Raw genomic sequence first — 27,526 nt, 5'->3', positions numbered from 1 at the left:
TCCACGCCTCATTCTCCGCCTTTCTTGGTTCCTCTTCTTCACCATCCTCCATGTGAACCTTCCACATCTCCCTCGCTTAGAGAATTTTTTTTTTAGTCGCCCCTAGTCCAGCTCTTCGTCGTGGCATTTAGCAAACCGTTCTTCCAAGGTTGAGTCCTAGCCCAATGTCTGCGTCATCATTTTATCCTCTTATTTGATTACATCATGTATAGAATGATGTTCTATGTATGTTCTGGTAAGAAATGGGTAATTTAATTATTTAATATGAGTGTTTAAATAAATTCAATGTGATTCCTTGAAGCTAGAAGAATGTAACTGAATTATTAATTTTAAGAGATACGAATTTATTTATTACAGAAACATTTAACAAAAGAAAAGGACTTTTAACTGTATCACGTATGTAATTCGTAAATATTATAGCGGTTTGTGTTATTACGCTTCATTATATTCAATTAGAGTTGGTTTCTTCAAATTTATTTATTGTTGCCATGAACAACCTTATCGATGTTTATAAAAATGTTTCTGAAAACAATTATTTACCCTTTGTACGTCTATTGTAGCTGAGAATTAAATTTGTTAAATTAAAAGCAATATAACTACTATCAACAAGTTTTATTCACTCTATGTGAGGAAAATGACAAAATTAAATGAATACTTTAGTTAATTTATAATTTTAAAATTTTCTAACGCGACTTTGGTGCAAGTAATTATCATTTACTTTTTCTACGATGGCCTAAACCATTTGAGAAGTGCTGAAATAAAAAAAAAACAAGAGAAAACTGAAGATCTTATAATTGTGGCAAGACCATTTAACCGAAAAACAGCTGTACCCAATGGATGAACATTCGGAACCTTCTCTGTGAACATCTAGTCACCACAGATTGGAACACCTGATTAGTTTTCCCATTTGTTTTAATTACCTCTCAAAACATTTACTCTCTTTTTTCCATATTCTCAATATTCCTTGGTTTTAGAAAATAGTCGGAGACACGTAGGTACAATAACCTGTATATATTTAAGTAATAAAAAATTTACTTTTGGCTTTATTTTACAAATAAACGAAACTTTTTCTGAGGAAAACAAATTTCAGGGTTAGCATCATTCGGATTGACCTTTTTGGCGATAAAATCCCCCTCGCCCTTTTATTATGGATTACTAAATAAAATTGAAAAAAATATAATCAATAAATCTATCATATATAATCTATAAATATATATCAAAAATATATGTAATCAAGTTCTATCGGAGTTCTGGCAATGGGCAGCTTCTCCACTCAATTATTTCTCCACTCAATTCGGGAGCATCTGGAGCTTTATTGTCTCCTACTGTTCAATATCAATGGTGCGGTTGAGAAAGAAGCGTTGGGATCTCTTGGAGCCTATTTTTGCCTTCTACATATTGGGAGAGCAATGCAAAACTCGTTTCGGTGCTCCCCAAGCAGGATGTAAATATTCTATATCGTAAGAATGTGCTCCGATGATTTTTACTTTTACTTAACTTCATTTTTTTTTCTTTACTGAGAACTTATTATAATATTACTTAGTCTAGCTATCTATTTATTTTTTTTGCGGTGATTTTAGTATATTTTGCCTAATTTAAGAATAACTGTTGTTATTATTACGTTTATATATATATATATAAATATATATATATATATATATATATATAATCATGAGCAAACCATTAACTATCCGAAATTACTAAAAAAAAAAAAAAAAAAAAAAAAAAAAAAAAAAAAATACGTTTAATAACGTTAATAGGTATAAGTAATAGTGAATGGTGATGGAGCAATAGCTTTTTTAACATAATTATTTAAATTTATACAAAGTGATATTTATAGTGTATAATTTTGGACCAAGTTATTGATAACATATTTCAATTTTATCGGAACATTAAGAGTTATTGTGTTGTTATTATTAATTTAAGCAAAACCATCATTGACAATTTATCAATCTGTAGTTGGACTATAGGATCAAGAGTGCTGTCAATAAATAAAAAAAGTACAACAAAAAACACAGAAATCACGTCTTGTTTTGACCAATAAAAAAGATTGCAAGCCCAGGCTCGATCGAATTAACTTACAAACGGTATGCAGCTTGCTACAAATGGATTCCGATGTATAAGTCCTTTTGAGTTGGGCAACAAAGACCGGGGTATTCTGCGACGAACCGCAACGGCTTCCCATTGGACTTGTCCGATTTCATGGCGGCCAGCCGATTAAGTGAATAACGACTGTGAAGAGAAGGAAAGGGAAGAGGGCGGGAATGAAAAGGAAGACGTAGAAAAGAAATAGACAATAGAAAAGAAGAAGGAATGGAAAAAAAGGCAGAAGACGAAGAGACAGGAGAAATGGATAACGGGTTGAAGAGGTAATAAGGATTAACTGGCTACCTTTCTTTACAATGGTCACTTCTTATTTATGGCAGGTACCGTTCTAGTCTCATGTCCTTGTGCATTCTATTCCTCCATTATAAAAACATATTTCATATATTTCTTAAACACAGAATATACGTAAATATAATTTATTATCATAAGTTTCAATTAAAAGAAAGTATAGTTGTATGAAGGCAATCGTTTCATTATTTTCTTAATGACTGTAATGACCTCTTACATCTAAGCAATAAAGGAATGCTGAGAGACTTAGAAATTTGAGATTATGTGATATTGTAAAATATATTAATCTTTTCTGAAAAGATCTTAAATATATCAATTTGAAAAATACTGGTTTGTACATAAACCCACAACTAAATTTTTCCTTTAAATAAAAAAAAAAAAAGAAAATAATACGTTTCAGCATATTTGGCAAGGTATAAGGTTTAAAAGTACATTGCAGAAATCGATCAGCGGTATGGTGACAAACGGTCACCATCCAGCCATCCTTTCTTATACTTATTAAGTGTTTATTAAAATGGAAAAAGAAAGCATTTGGTTTGAACTCCAGCTTTCAAGAAATTTTTTTTGTTTAAAGACCGACTTTACTGACGAATTTATAGTTTAGGAGCCCGGACTCACCATGCCTTCACCCTCCTTTGGGATGTTCCTTGTTTCTCATACCCTCCGACATCCTCCTTCCCAAAACCAAAGGGGCTCTGTGCGGTCTAGATCCCCTAATGTTTCTTTTATGTCATTCCTCAACCAAAAAAAAAATTCTTTCTGAATTTGATCAATCGTTAGATTTACTTTTGTGTTAATGTTTTTTAAAATGCGATTTCTCTATAAATTATGAGAAGTGAGCAATTAAAAGCGTTTCGATGAAAGGAGGAACACACGCAGACCAAGACATCTAGGTAGATGGATACGGTCAGCTGGAGAGGCCTTGATCTGCCAAGGGAAGCCTACATATTCATGAGGCAGTGCCGTTAGTGTTACGGTAAGCTACCTCTGCGGACAGCTGACACAATATCTGTATAGTGATCCTGTTAGTGCTTCGTCTGATTGTGTCGTTTGTGAGGCTGGCGTCCGTAATCACCAATCTGTCATGTCAAGTTTCGGGACAGCCATCGATATCTATTCCCGCTTGATCAAGGACAAAGCTGGGAGGTCTCAGCTTATACTAAGAAAAGTAGGCTTCCAACTTGTTGGAATGAGGTAGTCAGAATGAAGTTTTCCGACTGCTTTGTCGTAAATAAAAGTATTGCTATTCTAATTTGTAAAGAGGTGTTTTGATATGTGTTTAATATCTAGGACTCAATATTTAATGGCTTGCAAAGAGAAAATAATAAATTACTAACCATCGTATCATATTCATTTTTTTCTCTTCGTTCATCACTACCGGAAGTATAGACGTATTGATTTCATGAAATAAGTAAACAAGTTTTCACTTACATTTTATGTTTTAGATGTCAAGGAACAAATTGTGTCAGCCAACCTGCCAGTCTGCTATCAAGTTTATGTCTATAACACCTACGGCCGTAAATATGATTTTGATTAAATTTATTGTGCGTGATGGTACCTGGATGGTCCAATATTGAATTCATCAAATTCCACCCATTATTTTCGCTGATGCATTCACAAACGTATTTGCTTTGGCACACCTATTTAGCTAAAATCTATCGTCCCATATGGTAAGATAGGGAGTAATTTAAATATGGTCTTGTTTAAATTGTATCCTCTAAATTCGCTTATCCTTACGAAAAAGTTAATTCCAGGCCTATATTTCAAATTTAGTATGTACAAATTATACACCTTGAAATATAGTTAATTATCTACAAAATAGAAATCTAGAAAAAAATGATAAATTCAAGAAAGCACAATTTTCAAAAAATAAAATGAGTATGAAGTAAAAGAAAACTGAGCCAACTATGTACTTGGAATGCATTTATGCTTTCTGACTATCAAAGCTTCAAATAAAAAAAAAAGTATGTTCTCTGAATCGAAGATTTTCATTCGCATGGTACATTTTATACTGTATTATAAAACTATTAAGACATTTTAATGTACTGTCTTCATTACATTATATTGTCTTGATGTAGCATGCATATCATATACTGACGGCTACTTGTCGGTCTGTAGTCAAATTTGTGCTTGATACTCGAACAGTTGATCCGATTTGTATAAACTTTTCAAATATTGTACGAGTTAATAACTCGTTGGTTCTATATTGATTTTAAATTTTTATTTTTTCAAAACATATATGTGCCAAGTTTCGGTTGTAAGCGATATGGACCAACTAGATACCATCCCGCAAAATCTTCCGAACTTTCATCAGAATTGTTAAACGGTTCAATTGTAGTCAAACACAAATTTGTTCCTGGATGTTCAAAATGTAAAATGGGAGTGAAAATTTTTGATCCCCAGGACGAAATTATTTTTCATTTTCTCCATGAAGGAGGCTTTCCTTCCTTGTGTCATGCGGAAGCAAAAAGAGAGAAAACAAAGCTAGAAATAGTAAGGAAGCTTTACTCTCCACTTACCGGGCTGATGTTTGTTCAAATCACCTAAGATATTTTCCAACTTCTTCGGAGAGGCCGTGTCGCTTCCTATGGAAGTGATATCGTTGAATTGATTTGGTGTCGTTGGGCGCCTTCGGCGTTCTTCAACTTCATGGCGTCATCTTCTTGCGTGTGGGTCAGGTGTAATTTAAATTTATACTTATAAATAGTTTAGTATTTTAAAACCAGTTGGCCTGGCTAATGGGGACCGGTCCTCGCTCAGAACTGTAATTCGAGTTATCATTTACATGGTTAACTTTTTGTGAAAAACACCGCCTTTGAAACTTTCTCACGAGCTTTCGAAGGAAATACACATAATTATTTATTATAAGGAGTGTTTGAGTACTATTTAGATATGGCTGAAATGTATTTATTATGGAATGATGTTGGCTGATACGCGTGTAGCCGTAGCTGGAGACTCGATCACTTATAGTTACGGCTTTAACCTTAGCCCCTGCCTTTATACAGGACAAGGTCGTAAAAAGTCATTAAATCCTTTACGACCAAATCTAATAAGGAAGGTTATAATAAGAATGAGAGGAGTTAGCTTGAATTTACGCCCCCAACGACCCTTGGAACCTGAAGCTCGCTACATTATCATGGTTATTTCTGTCCATCTCCTCGATGAGGGGGAGGCCATCCAGTCTATGTTTATTGCTTAATCAACGTTTCTTTATTTCCTTATTATTTTCTTTTTAATAGTTTGTTTATTATCGCTTCGTGCCATTGTTAGATCAAAATGCAGAACAAGACAAGAATTATATTTTTTATAATTTTCCTGCCTCTCTTACATAGGATAATCAAACCATTGTAGAATATAATTTTATTTACAAAGTTTACAATCTCCTTTTACACAACATAAAGACACAACAATTCGTCGCTAATAGAGGAATGAACCTTGTATAAAAAATTGGAACATTGTTTTGGTACCATTTGAAGTATTTATAGGGTTTTATTTTTATTTTACTTCCTTACTTTTAGTTTTTAGTTAAAATTACCATCTAAAGATTTATTAGAGGTTGTAAATAATCTTGTTTTTGGTACAAAAGGTGGTAATCAGGGACGAGAGACTGATTCAGGTATTATATATTTAATTTGTACTACTATTATATAAACAGTGGCGTACCCAGCAAGGTTGCAGCTGAGGGTAGCTTTTCGTCTCCCCAGAAATGAAAGAATGTATTAATTAAATAAAATGAATTGTTTTCTCAAGGAATTAATTGTGATAACTATTACAGCTGCTATAATTATATTTAAATTTTGGTTTCATTCGCCCTTTCCGTGCTGAAATGTCACAACCTGAACGACCATGGCTTGCCCCCCTAGTTTTGATACTAACTACGCCCTTGCTAGTATGGAATTTTTTAAAGACATTTATAACCTAGAGGAGCGAGCATAAATAATTTGGAGATTATGACCCAAGCCTGACGCTTCATGAATTAATATGGTGATTTACATTACATGGTTCAGTGATTTTTATTAATAAGTAATTTGTTCTTTTTGGATCTATTCAACAATTCGCAGCCTGCTAGTCTCTTCTCTTTTCAAGGTTAGTAAATCGGTCAAGATCTCCAGGTTATGACTGGGTTCTGTAAGCTGTAACGGTCCTCGTGTATGTACAACTACGAAACGGAGTGTCAATGAAATATTTTTTTTTTGTACCCCCCTAAAGAAATAATTAATTGAATACATACGTATAGGTAGGTATATGTATATCTGGTAGTTAATAGTTTCTTCCATCAATAAAATAAAAAAAAAGAGAAATAGTTTATTAGGTACCAATGCTGCCCAATTACTGGGTAGATACAAAAACAGCATAGTTATCAATCTATTACAAGATATAATGTAAGTATGTATTGATTTAGTTTTCCTTTTCATTATTCCTATTTATTACAATATAGTATTATTATAATCACTAAATTTTATTACAAATTTTATTTTATTAATTCATTAAATATCAGTGTGTATTTTGTATTTTTTCAAATATAACTAAGCTTATTTTTATTTATTTAAAGTTAAATCAATTATCTTTATTATTTATAATTGTTATATTATTAAAAACTTTTTAAATAGTTAGGGGTGTTTTTTCAAGAGATTATCAATTATTATATGTAACTGTTATTGTACATAAAAACCATAAAAGGCCCACTTTATCTGGTGATAAAGAAGTATAATGAGCCTATTACTGTTTGTTTCTATAATTAATTAATAATTAATTATATATTCTGTATAATTGTTTTTTTCTTTAATTTTATTAATTCACACTCATCTATATTACTTTTTTCTTTTCCAATGATCCTTTACAAATGGGAAATCTTTTAAAAACTTAAATAAATGAAGAAACAAATAAAAACGTAATAAAATGTCAAAGTTTCACGTTTGTACACAAACAAACTAAAATAGATATGGAAAGTTAATAAATTAACCGATTAAAATATCAATGAATAAATAAAAAAAGATTCAGAATGAAGAAACATAAATAACTACATACATTACTCATGTACCTTCCATATCATATTTATGGCGATAGTAGTTATGAAGTATATCTGTATGTACATAAATGCACTTACAAAGGTATGTGTAATATATATTGTCAGTTGATACATTCACGTAGAAGTGTGAATATATGAAATAGGACAAGGCATAGTATCGACTGAGCCCGTATACCCTCACCTGCCCGTATAAGTCTCTCCCGTGTGGTGGAGAATGGCCTTATTACCGGGCAATATACTTCAACGGTTTGCCTTTTAGTATTATTCCAAATAACATTCTATTTTTATTTTTATTTTATTACTGTAGTAAAAAGTAGTTTAGAGGGAACGTATTTCTCTTATATTAGTAGGTTAGCATAACGATATAATGTTTTGGTTGGACTTGAGTTATCGTACAGTTTTAATGATTTTGTGCTAGTTTATTTTATTCATTAGATAATTTGAACTTAATGTATAAAGATTTATTTAATATTTAATTTGAATAGGGTGTAAACCACTGCACATTATAGTGTAGGTGAATATGTGTTCCCCGTGGGCCCCTTGTGAAATTAATTCGACTATTTATAGCTGATTTATTCATAATCCAGCGTTTGGAACTCTAACACACTGCGTTGCTCATTTGAGTACTCCTAAGGCAAGTGAAAAAGACAACTGAAAAATTTGTTTCTCAGACTATTTTGGATTTAAAGAGACAGGTTTCTCTTCAAATTGAAAGAAACAAAAAACCAACAATAATATAGTTTATAAATACATAGATTTAAAAAAATTCAAAAATTTTTTTCGTGACCTAAATTATCTGAGGTGAAAAAAATCAGTTTTATGATCTTTTTCGATTTTTGCTAATTTTAGCCATTAAGAACTAATTTTTCGATAAATATTACTCTATAACTTTATTAAATAGATTATTTTTTGTATAATCTGAAACCAAACCGGTCTCTGTAAGCTGTAAAGTTAGGATTTTTTTCAGACATTAAGTTTACTTACATATAAAGAACCCCCTTACGACCCTCTCGCAAACATGTTTAAACATTACCTACCTGAAAACCTAATTTTCCAAACTTCCTCCTACTTAGGGTATAAAACAAAAATGGAAAAATTAAAGTATTACTGCTATAAGAGAAAGAGGAAAATTAAACAATAAAGATGAGGACTGTGATGTTGATATGGGTTTTCCATAGCTGATACGAAACTTTGATTTATTTTTATCATTCTTCCGATTCAAGAATGAATATAACATCGATTTAGTTTTATACATTAATTTAAACAAATATTTTCTTATACATTTTTCCTGATTTTAACTATTTATATTTTTTTTCTTTCCGTTTCCAAGCCAGATTTTAGAATTAATAATAGAAGAACGTTAAATTACCTTAATTTTTGAATTTAGTAAAATGATGTGTCAGATAAATGCCCCATTTATTACTACCTGATTCCGCTAAAAAACTACACTACACAACCACGTTCTGTGTTAAGAAATCTATAGGAAAAATGTATTGTTAAGGTAGATATGCTTTGAAATGTCTATGGAGTCTTGAGTGGATTTGACAGACTAAGGAATCGCATAGGAAAATTTTGGAAATGACAGAAAAGGTTCCAAAAACCCTCTATAGAATATCGACTAAATCTATTGATTATGGGTGGAAACAAATAAAATATTTTTACAGTTTTATGTGTTAAGGTATATATAACATAAAAGTTCAAACTGTTGTAAGAACAAAGAACTCTAGCTTTGAAGTGGTCACATCAAGTAGTGCCAAACAAAGGACTTAACAACGGCTAGTGATCTATAATCGATATATTCACAGTTTGCCGCAGAGCAACTGGTATATGACAAAAAATGAATTTTTATTTTATTTTTTTCACATTGGACATTTGGCGATCACCGACTAGCCGATTTGGGCAGACTGGGACAATGCAGACCGCTTAACTATTGGTATGACTCATTTACAATTAAGGTCTATGACAATTATTGCTTCGTGAAAAAGTCATTATCTAGTAACACTCTTAGGAAAGAAACAAAAATGTATTCGGGATCCCATGATCGTACCTAAGAGTCCAAAGATTTATCGTATCCTTTTGAATTTATTCGTTAACCGTTATTTGCTTGAAAGAGAACCAAGCTATTGAGAGCATAGCCTACATTTCACCCACGCTTTCTACTTGAGCCATGAACAATAACTTATCGACCTTAATGTCCTTAATGAAACAATCAACCATTAAAACAGGAATTGATTAAAGATTTTCCTTTCGACTTTCTTCTATTTATCTGCATGTCCTTCTTCTTCCTCATCTACAGAATCCTCTCTCACTTGTGGAAGAAACTTTCGTTTTCATTTCAGCGACTGATGTCCATAAATACGCGTGCATTGTATCACTGATCAAACACGAAATGTAATTTTCATCATAGGAACCTAATTAAAATTCCTTGGAACATCGTTACGCGATTGGACATTGTGAAATTGGTTCGTCAAGGTGTTGAAAGGACATGTCATTCAGGGGAATATCTTTTCCTTACAACCTTTCCAGTAAATTATAGAAGTAATGAATGCAACGAATTTACTACTTGTTGGAAATCTTCAAATAAATTCTTTAACAGTGGTTATGCAGTAGAAATCTTTGAGATATAACATGAAAATAAAAATTCATTTTTTATTAAATTTAACATAATAGTGATATTTTATGGCGTTTTAAATAATAATTACAATTCCAAAATTTAATATTATAATCTAATATTTAAGTTCCAGCATTTTTTTTTCATTTTAATACAAAACCCATGGTTCTATCCTTATCTAATTATGATATAAAGAAACACTGTGCCATGAGTTCATTTTGCAAAATAATTTGTTTTAAAAAAATATAGCTTATAAAACCCAATTTTACTGAAATCTTGAATCTTTATCGCTCGTGGGTTCAATTGATTGTAACCTGCATCGAGTTACTTGGCCACTGTATTAAGTGTAGGACAACAAATTACTTTGTTGTTTAATGGTGCTCAAGCAAATTTAGTTGTGTGTAGCAAACTGATGTGGCTCGCTATAAGCATTGTGGAACTACACCACTTTTGACCACCAGTTTTTTACCTATATTATTTTCTTTTTAATTTGATTATACCTGCATTATCCTTAACCATAGTTTTCGTAGCAACTTCCCAGTTTATGGAAAATATACAAAAATCTTAATATGGAAAGAAATTAGTACTGTGGGTGTATGGAATATTTTTTTTACCTCTTGATTATTGTCCTACTTACGGGAATTTTTTTAAAAATCTACTGTTAACTGTAACCATGGACTTGAATATGATATGTGGCTTTAAGTGGACAGCTTGATTTTTTGAGAAAATTACAATACTATTAATTAAAGCATTTCATATTTAATATCTCTGCCAGGCAAAGGCAAAGGCAAAAAATATATTCATAGCTTTTATTTGTTCGCCTAAATTAAAACAACAGAGTGGATTTTTGAATGACTAGGCAAACTTGAACTGAATTTAGTTTATTGATTAAAAACTTAGGATTGTATTTAGCATATTTTCCTTTCTTTATTTTTTTTTTTTTTTTTTTTTTTACAGAATATTTAAAAAAAGAGCTAAACATGTTTTGCCTCTGGTTGCCATCTTAATGTTTGGGCAGATGCGGAATGTTATAAAATAAGTAAATGATTTTTAGCCTTGGCCGTGCTATATACCTTTAAATAAATACCATATATTGTCATTATAAACAAAATAATTGAAAGTTGTGAACCTGCCTCCCCAAGTCCGTTTAATTACATCACTTATTTACGTAAATAAGGCATTCGGTCGTAAAACATAGTTGCTAAATTTTTATATGAATCGGTTCTATTTTCAAACTGATGTCATTAATTGTTGAAAGTTTCTTTAGGAAATTTGTTTTCTTAAAAGAAAGATGTTGGTATTATTAAGTTATGACTCCTATTTGTACGTGAAACTTTGTAATAAGTCAGCACTTTAAATTTGTAAAAGTTTTAATTTTGTTAGCTTACAATCAAACATCTCAAATGTTCATCATCTGCTTTAAATCCACCGGATTTTATATGGATTGTTAACTAAAATTTTTCTTTGTTTATATAATACCTAATTCTCATAAAAAAAAAATAAAATGTTTATATTTAACATATTTTCTTTTGTTCATATTTTTTTATGGTAATCATATATCTACATTTTTTCAGTTGATGAACAATCAAATGAAGAAAAAATAGTTGTTTATTCATATACATAACAGTTTATAATTCTAGAATTAAAAAAAAAAATTCTAAACGGAATTGGTCAATGAAGCATTCATAAAATGGGTCAACCGTTGTAGAAGTTTTTTTTTCTTCCTTAGAAGATGTAGGTTAATGTGTGTATGTTTTTTCCTCCATAAGTAACCTAAGATTGGGAAGCCTATTAGGTGGCTAGATCAGCTTTCTTATTGCAGCTAGATTCCATAAAATTTGAATTCTCAGGTTCTAAGGCTAAAACCGTTTACGAACATATTCCAGAAAAGGTCATATTGTTTCAAGGCTACTGATTCGAACTTCTGCACGTTCAGGGGCCCTATCCTATTGCTGACGGTTGGAATTAATAATGGTAATTGAATTCTTATCTGAGAAGTTTATTAATGTTTGCTTAACTATAGCTCTAAAATGTTGAAAATTATCACACAATGTTTTATTATTTAATTCAATTATTTATTATACGTGAAAGTAACAAGCAATAAAAAAGTATTTCGAAATCACATAACCAAATTTTTTAAAATTTGTTTTTATGTTGTAATTTATTATTATAAATGAATATTGTTTTCTGCTACTTTGTGTACTTATATTGAACGCCAATCGGATCGCCTTCCTACAAAAAAATAATTAATAAAAACCTAAAGTACAATATGATGCACAGTAGTCCAAAATGAAAACTATGAGAAAAAAAATTAACTACTCAGAAAAATCACTTTACATGAAATAAAATCGGTATTGTTAAATATATATTGGGTGAATGACTTAAAAGTTAACACTGCTCCTTAAGAGAATCCTTTAATTTTCGGGCCATTGCCCTTATTTAGAAATATAACAATATATATTTTTTAAAATAGATCTAATTTACTAATAACTAGTTTATAAACACATTTGTTTGCAATTAAAATTTAGAATAAAGACTAAATATTAATATGAATTTTTCACTCCGAATCAGTCATTTCAACAACTAATTTTAATTATTAGAAGCATGGTTTTTCCATTCCAAAATCTATAAGACAATCTACAGCGAAGGTGATGTTTACCTAGTTATCTACAGGTGACCAACCTATTCTAACCATGGTTGGGGAGAGGAGGGGGTCAAGTTCTTCATTTTGTGAGACCGCCACTTAATGAAAAAAGTCAACGCCCCAGGCTGGATTCGAACCGGCGCCGCCCGCAAATCTCAGTATGATAGACCTGGCCTAACAATCTAAGCTACGGACGGTCGACTAACAGTTTTTGACAGCAACATTGGTCGGTAGAACACCTAAAGTAAAGCACGAGTGCTGAAAACATTTACGAAGCCTGGTGTTGTTTACTTTTTGACTGCATCATTACTTTTCAAAAAACATTTTGAAAAGTCTTCTGCTAAGATGATAAAAAAAAAAATATGTAAAAGAACTCGATTGATTGTCATTCAAATAAGTACGACGGAATTAACATAAACAAATGATAAAAACAAAAGCACCTATTTTACACATGGACATGACAAATATTTGTTCTACAAATACCTTCTCTACGAATTCAATTTACGACTTTGGTCTCTTGAATTCGTATTCATAAATTTTGCTATTTACCGATTATTTTTTACTTCAATATTATTAAAATCGTTCTTTATTTTTTTTTTATTTTTAGCAAAATATAACTATGCATTACTTATGAGAGTTTCCAAAAAATATTTCCTAGTCTATGTTTCTTATTTTTCTTCATATTAGAAAGCTAATGATGCAAAAATGATATCATCATGAACGGCCCATTTATTTAGTTGATAACATTGAATAGAATAAATGTATTTAATTTTTGAGAACAATAGACGGAGAGGTAAAATTTAGAACCTATCAGACTAAATTGATTTTCCCTATGTCTTTTATATTTTTGGGATTTTGGATCACTGTTACGTTAAAGTAAAAAAAAATATATTTGAATGTAATAAATAAAATATAAAATATTTTTCATACTACAAGTGTTCTTTTCGTATTAGGCGGTTTTTCATCAACCAACGTTTCGGTACCTTTCTCCATCTTCGGGATCAACAATCTGAACTTGAAGCATTTATCCTTAATTATAAATAATAGACTATCAATGGTCATACAAGCTAATCCTTATAATTACTCCTCGACATTAGAACTCACATGTGGCTTCGCCTCTCCTATATCCATGTCAAGATTATCTGGGATAGCACGACAAGCCATGGTTGTGATGTACCGTAGGTAGGACGTGGGGGATGATAGAAAGTGCTCAGTATTTGGGACAGCAGAGTCACGTTCCCCGATCACATGCTTCTTCTTCCGGTGCATCCCTCTGTTCCCATTACCAAAGGGCACGGCCTTCAAAAGGAGGATGACAGCCAGAAGAAGAAGAAGGAGTCGGTTTTTGTTCACATTATAGAAAATATAACGGTATCTCTTAGGCCTAAATGAAAAGGTTGCCAAATATGTTAACCGCTCACAGTCGAAGAAAAAAAAGACCTTTCCTTTGAATCCTTTTTAACCTCTTTATAAAGAAGAATTTAATTGTTGATACGTCAATCCCCCGCTCGGGCTTTCATCTTTCTTAGGGTGGAGTTAGATTTAATTGCCTTTCTTTCCATTCATAAGCTGTCCCCTTAAGGTCTCCTATATTATGTCACGGAGCTCTTTTGTCGATAATAGACCATTATTATGAAGATTCAATGAGAAAAAAAAGTATATTACTTTAGGTACAGTTTGATTGAGGAGCCAAACGTTCGTTAAATAAAAAATATCATAGCAATGAATCATTTATTAAAACCCTCTCTTAGGGTTGGGGAATTTGAAAGTGTATCCAACTTAAACATAATATTGAATTTGAACCTCTTAGCTCCAAATGAAAAAAAATAGTCATTTAAAAAAAGGTCCTAAGAATTGCCAGAAATTCTTAAGAAAGTCAATAACATCATGAACTGCAACTGGAATCGATATATGAATTCATTTAAAAATGTTATTCCAAATTACTTTCCTAATTAAGTTGAAAGTAGCCTCTACTAAAAACCATCTTCATCTCGAAGACCGAACTCTGGCTACTGCAAGACATTCTGCTATGAACTTTATATTTATTTTCTTTTTTCTCATATTATTTTTTTTACTATATCAGATATTTATTAATTCTATAAATATTAGATTTTAGTGTTTGTTGTTTCTTCAATTATATAAGTATTATTATCATTTTGGTCATTATTTTCTTAATTTATTTATATTCGTTGGGGGTGTCTTTTGCACAAGAATAACTCCTACATTAACAATTGATTAAAGGGAATCAAATTGCTACAATAACCCAAGTAAGCCTACAAGGTACAAGGCCGATCCGTTAATAAAAAAATTAAAATTAGCTCCTAGTTTCCATCGAATCTTAATGTTTTGAAATTTCGTTTAAAACCGTTCAAAATAGTTTATACTCTTGAACGTCTTCCTGAGAACTGAGAAGTGGTCTAGACATATCAACGTATTCTTACCAGAAGCCCGTATGGCACACACAGTATTTCGGGCTTTATTTTTAGGAAGTTGTGTTTTTTTTTTTAATTCCTGCTGGTTTGTATTCATTGAATTTGTATTTGTTTAGTTTGTAGTTTTATCTGTATTCTTTTTTTTTTTTCTTTTTCATGTAAATGATTTTTTTTTTAACCTTTATGTGTTAGTATATTAAGAGTATCTACAATATACAAAATACAACAAAAACAAGAAGCTGCTTATCTTTCTTAGGAGTATGTCCTCTCGCATATCACTGAATAATTAGTTAAGTTAATATTTTAGACAATTATGAAAATCTCTGGATAACCCTCTGACATTAAAATATAAAACATAAGTCTAAAAAATTTGGTGCTACACTATTGTAAATTCCATTCATTGTTAGGAATTATTCCTATGACCTGAGTATTAATGAACCGTGTGACCTGGCGTTATGGTGGCATAGATATTATGTTTATTAACGTAATCATGGGAAAAGATAAGAAAAGTTGCAGTCATTGTAATTCTAATTACAAAGGATGGGTAGGAACTAACGGTCTCATGTGATCTGGGTGTTAATGTAATAACCGTGTAATAAACCGTTAAGTCATTTTCTCTAATATCTGTTCAACCGGAAAATATAATACATAACAGTAATAGCAATTTCTGAATTAACTAACGTATTTCTTCGAGTCAATCTCAAATTTACAATATAATAACTACTTTAGGTTTAATTAGATAAGATTCTGGAGATTAGTATTTATTAATTAAACAATTAACTTAGAAATGCCATGGATATACTAAAAGCAAAATTGTTTTAAAAAACTAAATATACTGAATGTGATATTTTTGAGTATTTTAAATTGTCGAACATTTATTTCACTCCTCTAACTCGGTACTGTTCATCTCGGTCAAAGTAAAGAATTAATTAAGATAAACCACGAACTGTTAAATACATACTGATAGGCTGTAGGATAAAGGACGTTATCATTTTGAAACTACTAAATGACAATATCCCTTATATTCCTCAACTTTTTCACTACTATCAATATTGATAACAAAAATAAATAATTATATCGAATAAAGTTTATTTATTAACTTTTTAATTATAATAATGATTAATAACAAATTTTATAGTAAATTTATTTTTAGTATTTTAATTATTACTGTTATATCATTTGCTATAATTTAGTAAAAAACATGTAGAAGATTGAATGTGAGTATGTATAGACAAACATCACCATAGCTTCGAAAAGCCTTAGAAATAAATATAAAAAAATAATTATAAACTAATTAAAGCCATGTTACGAGTTTTCATGACATGGAAATAAAACGTATGTTACCTAAAACTATCATTCAATTCGTGTTGATGAAAATTGGACTTACAATCCCAAAAGTAATTCGATATTTCCAAACATTGGGGGAATGTTATAAATGCTATCATGCTAGTGTAACATTATTACAATATTACATGGCAGGACTAATAAACTCCATAAATAAAGGACTAGCCCGGTTATTAATTTTTTACATGACACAAATACTATACTGAGTTAATAGTTTTAATTATTTATTAGTAAAATCGTTGAAAATAATCCAAAAGATTTATATTGATTCTTTTGTAGGAAATATTTCTGTAAAATTTCATTATTTTCCGTCAAATGGAGTTTCATTTTACAGTTAATTCAACTTTTTTTATGGATTATTTTTAAATAAATGGACATTTAAATATTGTGGGAGCAGAAAGTGCCTTGTCTCTTTCATATTGGGGCAAATGCTTCCAAATGGAATAGAATAAGAACATTTATGAACTTTTACAGTAACAGGCACATTTTATGTTTACACATTTTATTGAATATTTCATTATTTGTATTACAGTAAAATATAAAAATAATCATATTTTTAAACAATTTACTTTTCGACTTACCCAGACTGGAGGCGGCTTGACAGATGACTATGAAGAGAGATAACCTCCAAAGAGTGCCTACTGCCCTTGTCAACATCTGTAAAATATAAATTATTTTATTAAAATTTTCAACTAATTTAATTATATTTTTAAAAATCATGTGACTTTTACGTAGTATAATTTTCATACAGTAAAATTGATAGTTTTAGAAACATAAATAAATTAATCCCATTACACAAGTTCATAGTATTCAAGTAGTAATTAGCTCTGATACTTGTGCACTGATTACACATGAGCGACCAGATACTTCTGAAGGATGTGCATGCCAAACGAGTACGATTAGAAATGCGACCACCCAAGTTTCTGTGGGATCTGAAGCCAGCAAGATCTTTAACCCCATCTAATACAACCTCTTTTGATGTATTCAAGTCTAATGTAAACTGTAACCCGAGACGCCATCTTGGCACCTCGGGTAATACCCGTGTGTCTCTTGCACATTTTCTCAGGAGGCCACTATCTTCTCCAAAATCCCGCCCGGAATGGGATCCACTGACTCATATTTCCAGTGTGAAAGGAAATGCGAACAAGTAAGCGTCGCTGGTACTCTAGCAGCCATATTTTCTGTCAACTATTGTTCAAATTTATTTGAAAATTAAAATTAATTTAAACATTTAAAGCTGAATAATTTTTAATCACGTATTATAGATTGCTGTATTTTCCATTTATGAATTTAAACTTTTTTTTTTTTTAATAATTTATTTATTGATATTTACAACAGTATACTAATATACACATCAAGTAAATTTGCTGTGAGTGATATTATGACATGATAAAAACATGTGGAGAATCTACCCATGTATAGAACTCTAAAACATTCCTAAAGGAGAAGATCTCGAGGCCATCTTCTTTTCAGACGCCTAGGAGGATTATTAGGTTGTGAAGGAGAAGCCAGGTTAGAAACGAGTTGGTTTGGGTGGTTGGGATATTATGGAAGGATTGAACCAGATGGTTCTGGCCCAATCAGCAACATAGGGGACATTGAGGTCCTGATGGATTGTTTGATTTGTGACAAAGTAAGGAGCATTAAGGATTTTACGAAGGATTTTGGACTGTAAGGATTGGATTCGAGAGGAATTAGATGGTTTAGTGGAGCCCCATAGCTCAACTTCGTATGTTCAAATAGTCCTTATAATAGTCATGTAGATCAGTCTTTTGTAATGGATTGGAAGTTTGGACCGTTTGTCTAGTAAATGTTGTAATAGTCGGAATCGACGAGCAGTTTCCTGTCTATTCAGTCTTGTATGAGGATTCCATGTCAGTCGTTTGTCCAGATTTAGTCCTGAGTAACGGATCTGTTCAACAGGAATAAGTGGGGTATTATTAAAAGATACTGTGGGGCAAGACGAAGGTTTACGACGAAGGGTAAATGTGATTTGGTGGGATTTATTGGAATTTATTTTAATCCTCCAGTTTTGGCACCATTCTTCGAGGGTGGTGATGTGGGATTAGAGGGATTGGGATACAGTGGAAGGATCATTATTCACTGACAATAGGCATGTGTCATCGGCATACGTGGTGAGAATAGTGTTAGGATGTCAGCTGTAAAAACTGTATAAAGGATAGGACTAAGGATACTACCCTGAGGTACACCAGCAGACAGGAACAGGGATGAATAAGCGCTGTTGTGATTTACTTGAAATAACCTGTCTGAGAGATAAGAAAGGATATTGAGATAATATGTAGGGGGTAGGAATTTACGGATCTTGTATAGCAGTCCTGGGTGCTAGACTGAATCTAAACCTAAAATTAATTTGTAGTTAGGTAGATAAATTTTAGCATTTTTCTTTCATTATTATTAATTTCTATCAAAATGAATCTATGACATTTTAAAACCAATGTTATATTTATGATGATATGTTTTTATTTATAATGTCTTTTAAATCTTTTTTTTTTTCTATGCAATGTTACATGTTTTGATAATTATAGTTATTTGGACTTGGATTTGACAATCTTTGGAATCTATTTGGTAAATTATTTTTATTTCTTCGCCCCTATCGTACATATTACTATTATTTTTTTTTTACCCAATTTAAAATCTGCTTGGTCATATGTTACTTACGTTTTGGTTAAAATGTATGTTAATCCATTAATTTGAGTCAATGTCAAATATTTTTTCTTGTTATTTTGATTTATTCTGTTGTCTTCTTTTGTATTTTTATATTTAAAAATTGACGAGTATTATTATAATCTATGGTATTAAAAATATGTGCAGTGAGTTTATTATTTATTATTGATTAGTGATGGGCTAACAGTGAAATTTCAATAACTTGCGTTATAAAGCAACAAGTTTTACCTGATAACGTGTTCAATAATAGGTGATTTTTGTAACCTATTAAACTTTCATAGGCGGTATGGGCTATTAAAATCTCCAGTTAACGGAACCCGTTATCACTTTGTAGCTGCTACCTTTTAATCTGTCATCGAGATTTCATTTTTTAGCCCATCGATATTAATAATTAATTATTATTTTTTATATTGGCTATGAGTTAATGTATTATCTTCAGATTGTTTTGGATGTATACAGATTGTTTTATTTATTTTTAAATGCAGCATATTTAACGTTATTCCATAAGTTTTCTAGAATACTGATTTTCTAACAAATTAAATTTGAGTCCTTATCTGTTATTAATATTTATTGGGTGTTAATTTCTTCGATTGACGTAACATTATTCTTTTAGTATCAATAGTTTTATTTTCATGATACTAATATTATGACATGTGTTAATATGTAACTATTATATTGCATGATTTTACGTTATTATAATGCTTCGAGAATCATTGACATGAATAGAAATTACCGCACTACAAGTTCAAAAGAACATCAACTATCTTGATGACCAAGAAGTGTGATATATTTTATTATTAATAAGTACAACAGAAGAATGGACATGAGAAATGATCAAATGCAATTTAAAATCCGGTAGGATTGTATGTGTATTTTCAAACTAAAACGAAAGCAGAATATAGTCGTGTCAGATCGTCATTAATGTTTTAAACAATATTTTACCACGCTGTAAACTTTTTGTTTTTTTGTAAACAGTTTTTGGGCGATCCGATGATTCTTTGAGGATTCTTTATAAAATATGTTGTTTAATAATGTAAATGATGAAATTTACAGATCTGTCTTACTTATTATATAGTATAACTTATGAATTGCAAGTATAACTTTTTATTATGGACATTATGCAATTATGGATTGCTGATGAAAATGATTACCCATAACACTCTAATGGCTTCACAAAGCCATCTTCATTTTAGGCGCATCAGCGGATAGATTGCAAAGTCACGAACTAGTGGGTTTGTATAGGTATGTAATAAATAATCTATTTTCGGCAATAATAACCAGTGGTGATCCTTGAATTTCCTTATTATCCTAGAGAACATACCTTCATAAAAGTCAGCATAGGCACTAGCTTAGAACGAGTTCACCGAATTGTGAGATGTGCTAATTAGAAACAGAGCATGGAAGGAATATATAAACTAACTATCCAGGCTAGAGCCTTGGTACCGTTAGTCGCTAGTGACTGGAGCAGATTACTTATTGCTTCGGCCCACCAAGTTGCCTCTTGACCTCATAAATAATTTATTATTATAAATAATTTTATTTAAATTTTAATTATAATATCTTATAAAAATATATAGGAACGGTGCTTTTTATTTATTTAGCACCTACTAATAATTAATGTAATAAAAAAAAAATGAATTTTCTCATAGCATATTTTAAATCGTATAGCGATTACAGTATTGTCATTATTTTAAAGAAATATAAATTATTTATCACGTCCGTTGCTGATGAAAATCGAATAAAAACATATATTTCAGGGTTAAAGAAGTATTCTGCAGTGCTCCTAAATTTTGTTTTCATTTTCACGTATATTTGTTAATTTTTTATATTTATTTGTTTTTTGTTTTTTTAGGTATATTTATGGATTTATCTATCACTACTTTTATCAATTATATGACATATATATTACGAGTTTATATTCTGTTTATTTAAAATGAATATTAGTTGTATTTTAGGTGTGTTTTATTTATGTTAAAAAGGGGAATAATAAGGAAAAAAGAGGAAACTCATATTGGGTTAAAAGAGAAAATATGATAAAAAAAAAAATGAAAAAGATAAAAACGATGAAAGCGATGAAACAAAAACAGAAAAAAATCATATTCTATTATTATATAACTCATTATGCCTGTATATTGTAAGATTGAAAATCAGTTTCTGATTAGGTTGGAATAAGTATGTTGTATAGCCCCAATGACCCAATGAAGTTGGGCGGCACACCTTATTTTTGTTTTAATCAAAGATTTTACAACGAATTTCTTTTCGTTATTCTATTGGTAATGATATGAGAGTTCCTATTTCGTATTTAAAATATTTCATGTTATAGTTTATTAAGTCTCAAGTAAACCATGCGTTTTGATAAACTTTGTACAATGATGCTTACGTTAGAACATTATTATAAATAAAAACAATTAACTCAACATTTCATCGTATGTATAAATCATATCAATTAATTTCAAGAAAATAAAAAATATTATTATCATTGTCTAAGATTTCGAAATAAGCCCTCCAGTCTCTCAAACAGGAATCAATAACTAACCAGTTACCGTTTTGAGTTCCCATGCTTCATTATGGCTAGAAAAAATAAGTTCACATTGAAAGAGACTAGAATTGCACATCACACTTCAACAAAAATATAAATAAGTTGGACAGTGACAATGATTTCAATTGTTCATGTTTTTATGATGACCAAATATTTTTGAATAAATAGATTCTCTAATCTAGGTGTCATCACATATAATTGCGCAATGAGCTCTTGGTTAAAAACAATTTTGGATCAAATAATAATTTTTTCTCTCCTGTAAATTTGATGTTTTTTTTGTAAAAAAAAATTCTTTAACGCTTAAATCTTGATTTTAAAAAAAATATGGGTTATTACTCTTTACTATAGCAAATAGCAGTACAATAAATAGTTTATAGCTCATTACTCCATATGATAACGCTGCGAATTTATTGTTATCAATTAATTGTTTATTATTTAATCAAAAATCTATATTTCCGTAGCGGGAAGGTGGATCCCGAAGACCACACCTAACCTTGCCCCCGAACCCCGCAGGCTGGCCTTCACCTGAATTCTTTCGTAACAACCTGTTGCTTTCATGTGTCGCTTTCTACCTTCGGCTAGTTCTACTCTACCTTAAATTATTTTCATATTATATAATTATTAGAATATATTCGAGGATTGTCCGTAATAATAGGTTTCGGATTTCAAGGGATTTCTTTTGACGCATTTTTGAGTACCTGAGTCAAAGTGATCTTGTCGTTTTCCGTTATAGTCATTACCTATTTTTTAAGACATCGCGTTCTCGTAAACCACTGGGCCGTATCGTATTTTCGGTGGAATTTAAGGATTATCTACCAGTTAGTTCAGGCTCAGGAGGAACTTGAAGAGTTAAAAAAAGAGATAAAAAATTTCCATCGGGGACTTATAGGAAGTAAATCAAAATCCATTCCATGATAATAACTGCGATTAATCCTGAAAGTTAATGCAGCTTTTGTTTGTAAAAGTGTTATAACATATAAACTAATAGTTAAATAGATAAAGTGAATGAAATTAGAGTAAAAATGTTTATGAATCGTCTTGGGAATTACAAAATAGGAAAAACCACTAAAACTTGAATATATCAACTTTGGTCTCCTTTATCATGGCCGGGGGCTGAGATATTGGAAAATAATTGCTGTGAGAGCTCTTTTTCTTAAGGATCAAAAGAGATATGTGTTTTAATTTAGATTATTGGAGTTCTACCAATGTGTGTATTCTCACACGCCATTGTAATAGAACATCACATTTACTAGATGTATTTTTTATTTAATAAAGTAGTTAATAACAATAAATCAATAAAAAAATTGGTTATACATGCTAGAACAAAAAAAAGTATTAATAAAATAATCAATAAAAATCTTTAGCGACTTTTATAATATGTATTTGCATTATATATGTTTGATAAATATACGGTTTGTTGTAGCAACCCGATGTATTTGCTGATTAAATAAAACATTTCTCTCTATTCGTCTTGCTATGAATTTGAGCAGTATAATGTTTTGTAATATATAGTCGACATTTAGCCAGATATTTACATAATAAAAGCTATTTTCATTTTTTTTTATTTGCATATGGCATGCCATAATTCTTATTTCGAACTCTCGACTTCTTATTCGGCCGGGGAAAAAATATGAAATCATTTATGCCTATATCAATCAGATAATATATTTGTTTTCTATATGTCAGAAATCGTCCCAAAACCTCTAAAATACGTGTTGGTGAAAATTCTTAGGTAGTTTTACATAGATATGATTAATCACAACATTAAATAAATATTGTATAAAAATGAATAGTCATAAAAAAATAAGTATTTTCATAAAACTTTAAAATGATAATTATTTATTGTTTTAAACTATTTAGTATTTTTGAAAATTTAAAAACATATTTAAATAAAAAATAAATTTTTAATTATATTACGTTGCATTGACTTATCACTGGAATTTGTAAATACTTGATAAAATACATACGCAACATTAAACAATTTTTTTCAAATAATATGATTACAGGGAGGTTGCTTTATAGATTTATTAAGCAATACGATACTGTTTACATCTTCTGTATCGCTGGTATTGTTTATTTTTATGAGCTATTCGAAATAAATTACTATTATATGAAGATTAGTTTAGTACAAAATAAAGTAGGTTTATATTCATGTCGTGATTTATAGTATTCTTCTGAAGTATTCAGTCATCCTAGAAAACCACAGAACAGTTATAACCAACCGCACCCTACAACATTCTTTCATCGATTTAAACGGGGAATGAGGTAAATTTTTTTGTGTCCTTTTAATTTAAGTTTTAATTATTTTTTTTATACTTTATTTTAAATTTTAACTTAACTTTCTACTAGTTAATAAATGAATTTGATCTCTCAGCAGCAAAATGCTCTGACTAATATTGTTTTACCGATGAAATTGAAGCCATGGAGATTATTTAATTTCGTATTTATTTCTTCTACGTTTTTAATAATATTTGTACAACAAATAACTATTACACTCATTATGCTTTATCTAAATTTACATATTATTCGTAGATTCCATAAAAAAAATGGTATGTTCCAGTTTTTGTATTATTATATAAATTATAATATACATGAACCAAGGTTTACTTTCAAAATAAGTTATACGGTAACTCATTATACGATTGTATATATTTTATGTATACTATTGGGTATTTTTATGTATCTATTTGATCCATTTTATGTTATTGTTTATAAATCTTTATAAAGTTACTACGATACAAACGAATAAATGAAATCGAATATTTTAATTTGAATTGGAAAATATGCATTGATTTAATTTCTTTTATAATGGAATCGTTATTTTTTTTTTTTCAAACACTGCCTCTACTTATTATTAGTAAATGTTTTAAACGTAAGATTAGCCTATGGGATTTCTGGGGCTGGACGGGAAGTTTATCGATTACTGTTTTTGGTGTTATAATCTCTCCTTGAGGGACTATGACCCCGTCACCGTTCATCGACCAATTACCAATACTCGAATAAGAGAATATTTTGAAAGAGAGCCTATAACAGAGGGCGGGTTTATATTATAAGTAAATGTTTTGTTTTTTATTCTATTTTTAAATGGTTTGTCTTTTATTTTATTATTTTTGAGAATGAAAACCGTTATGATAGAATTACTCGCATCATTTAAATGGGAATGGAGCTCTGGCATGTATAGTTCAAACTGCTATGTTCAGTTGGCACTATTTCTCGGGTTAGAAATAAGGTTTGAGAAATATTTTCTCGAGCTGAACATCCGTAAGATTAGATCTATTGTTAGTATCTTTATAAAATTTGCTGGTTCAAACATTCTTATGGCTTTATCATCATAAAGTTATTGATTCGTTACGCTTTTCTTTCTTTCATAGATTCCAGGCCAGAAATTTGCAACGAGAGTTTTTCAATCCTCTTATTAGGGGAATAGCTCATTAAACTATTAAAAGTTCTTTGTCGATGAGCCGTTCCCTACTTCCTGACGTTGCCGAGTCACCCCTACCTTGCCGCTAGTGGGTCACCGAGATGACGAAGACCCTCTAGCGGTAGCGGTCGACCCAGGCCTTCTTGATTTACCTCTGGTATATCGTCTACTGTCCGGTAAATAAAAATGTAACGGTATCGATAATGACGTTCTTGTTCCTTTATCGAACGGGGATTGTTCGAATGCACCAATCATTGCGTTGCATGTTCCACCTGTCATCGTCATTGCTTGCCTCTCTCAGTCGGCAGCTGGCATTTCTACTCTAACTGTATCTGGTCAATCAATTTTGGGTCTGTGATAAAAACCTCGGAAACAATATTGTGTGAAATCAGAAAAAAAGCTAAGATTCGTAACTTTTCAATGATTAATGGAACTATGTGACGTCAAGAGGAAGAATACGAGCAAAGATGGCTTATCAGGAAATGTGACTCATGGGCTATCATATTTGGATACACAATAACACCAGGGATAATTATTTAATAATTTGTAATTTATTTTATAGTAACAAATTTAGAGAATCATTTCTGACTGCACAGAATGCTCTATTTACAAATTATACTCTGTTTTAATACCATAATTCCAGTAGATGCAGTCACATAAATTATTGTATTATTTTTTGTAACTTAGGATTCTAGTTAAGGGTTGTTTGCATCTAAGATGTCCCAGAACCAGAGTAAAGTATCTTATTAACATCAGAGCAAAAACTTCTTGGAGTGCATCATTATGCATAGACCTTAAAGAAAATATATTCATAGCTGAAATATGTGATCCATCTAAACTATTGCAGTAATTCAAACTTACGTCACAAAGATTATAACATAGTTTGAGGATTGGACCATTAATACCTTGAAAACTATTCATTTTAAAATATTTATAATTAGCTTTGATACAAAAAATATATTTCTTTAGGTCCAAAAAAAATAATTTCTTAGATACCAAAAAGCAGTCTGTATTAATATTATAAATTGCAATTCTACAACTTTTATTCTTATATTCCACGTCAAAATATTTTTATGCAAAAATTTCAGATTGGTAATATATTATTATTTTAAATTACATTATAGATTCTCGTTTAAAAGTCGGTATTAATTCATGATTTAATATACCGTGTATACCAACAGAAATCAGCTTTACTTAAGACTCATGTTATAGGAGTGTTCTAATTTAATTAGTGAATTGGCAACTATAATTATTACTCTTTATTGGATAACGTCCTGAAAATTGGGCCATTGCAACTGATTTCTACTGAGTTCATCGATAACCCAGGTCCATGGTTAAGGAATTAATTAACATTTTGGGGGTTACAAAAAAAAGTAATAATTTTGATGGTTGATTTGGATTCCATTCCACTGCCGAATCTTGGGCAATACAAAAGCCTACCGATTTAGGATAGAAAGGGAGATATAACAGGAGTAAACTCAATACAAGATGCCAAAGTAGAGGTATATAATGAGATCTTTTAAGTTAACTGGCTATGATCTCTTCTGTTTTACATTTGCTAGCCATACACAAACCGATATCTGTTTACTGAGTATATCTGCTGAGTTTTCTGCGTAGATCTCCACGAGCCTAAGGCTTTCGTTCATGCTTGGAAGTTTAGAGATACAGGCCACTGGTTTCAGTGTTGTATATAGATGCGTTATGGTCGGTAAGGTTTTAATTTCTTTTCTTCTTTTTAAATATTTTTTTCTTGAGAAATCCTTTTAATTTTAATTATTGAGCATTTTTCACTTCCAAGATTTTCTCCATATTATAGAGTCTAACTCGATTGTAAATATAGAGTTCATTTGTTTGTAAATTTTATTTATTAACAAGTTTAATGATTGTTAATATAAAATAAAGTCCAGAATATTTATAAATAAATAAAATATCTAAGTTTCAGTTAAATTCCAAAAATTTATTATTTTTCATTATTTATTTTTATTTCAGTTATATTAATAATTCTATTAATCCACTGGTCAATAGAAATGATTTCATGAGATTTGAAAATTAATCAAGTTGCTGTTAATCAAAAACCCAAATATATTTTAATCGACAATAATCAAAGACCATATTACAAACCACAACGAAAGCTTCCTATAATGGAAAACGACGGTGTCCGAAATCTAAGAAATATAATTTTTCCGATATAAAGAGGTCCGACAAGAAAATTTAAGGATAAATGAAAGTGTAAGAACTCAGACAGGAAATAATATACTAATATATATATATCGTCGCTTAAGCTGTGATCGCTTCTGATTCTAAAAAATATTCAGCGCTTCATTCTTTTGACTTCTCATGTGCACCATCATTTTGCAGGACACATACATAATTTTTGTTTAGTTTGAGACTTCTTTTGAAATCTCTCTAGAATGATATTTTATTTTT

At 30.5% G+C, this 27,526-nt stretch overlaps 1 protein-coding gene across 1 annotated transcript in view; it reads right to left on the bottom strand.

Moving 5' to 3' along the window:
- The window catches only part of tyn (trynity), an 85,181-nt gene that overhangs the window by 10,589 nt on the left and 47,066 nt on the right, over positions 1–27,526 (bottom strand). The window contains exon 2 of the mRNA XM_014437167.2: positions 17,036–17,111. Within this exon, the coding sequence (XP_014292653.1) occupies positions 17,036–17,111 (76 nt within the window). The remainder of the gene's footprint in view (positions 1–17,035; positions 17,112–27,526) is intronic.

This window comes from Halyomorpha halys, unplaced genomic scaffold, assembly GCF_000696795.3.
Source record: "Halyomorpha halys isolate HHAL.00 unplaced genomic scaffold, Hhal_1.1 Scaffold51.1, whole genome shotgun sequence".
Taxonomy (NCBI): Eukaryota; Metazoa; Arthropoda; class Insecta; order Hemiptera; family Pentatomidae; genus Halyomorpha; species Halyomorpha halys.
Note: the sequence above shows the minus strand (reverse complement) of the source record. Positions and strands in the feature narration are given on the sequence as shown.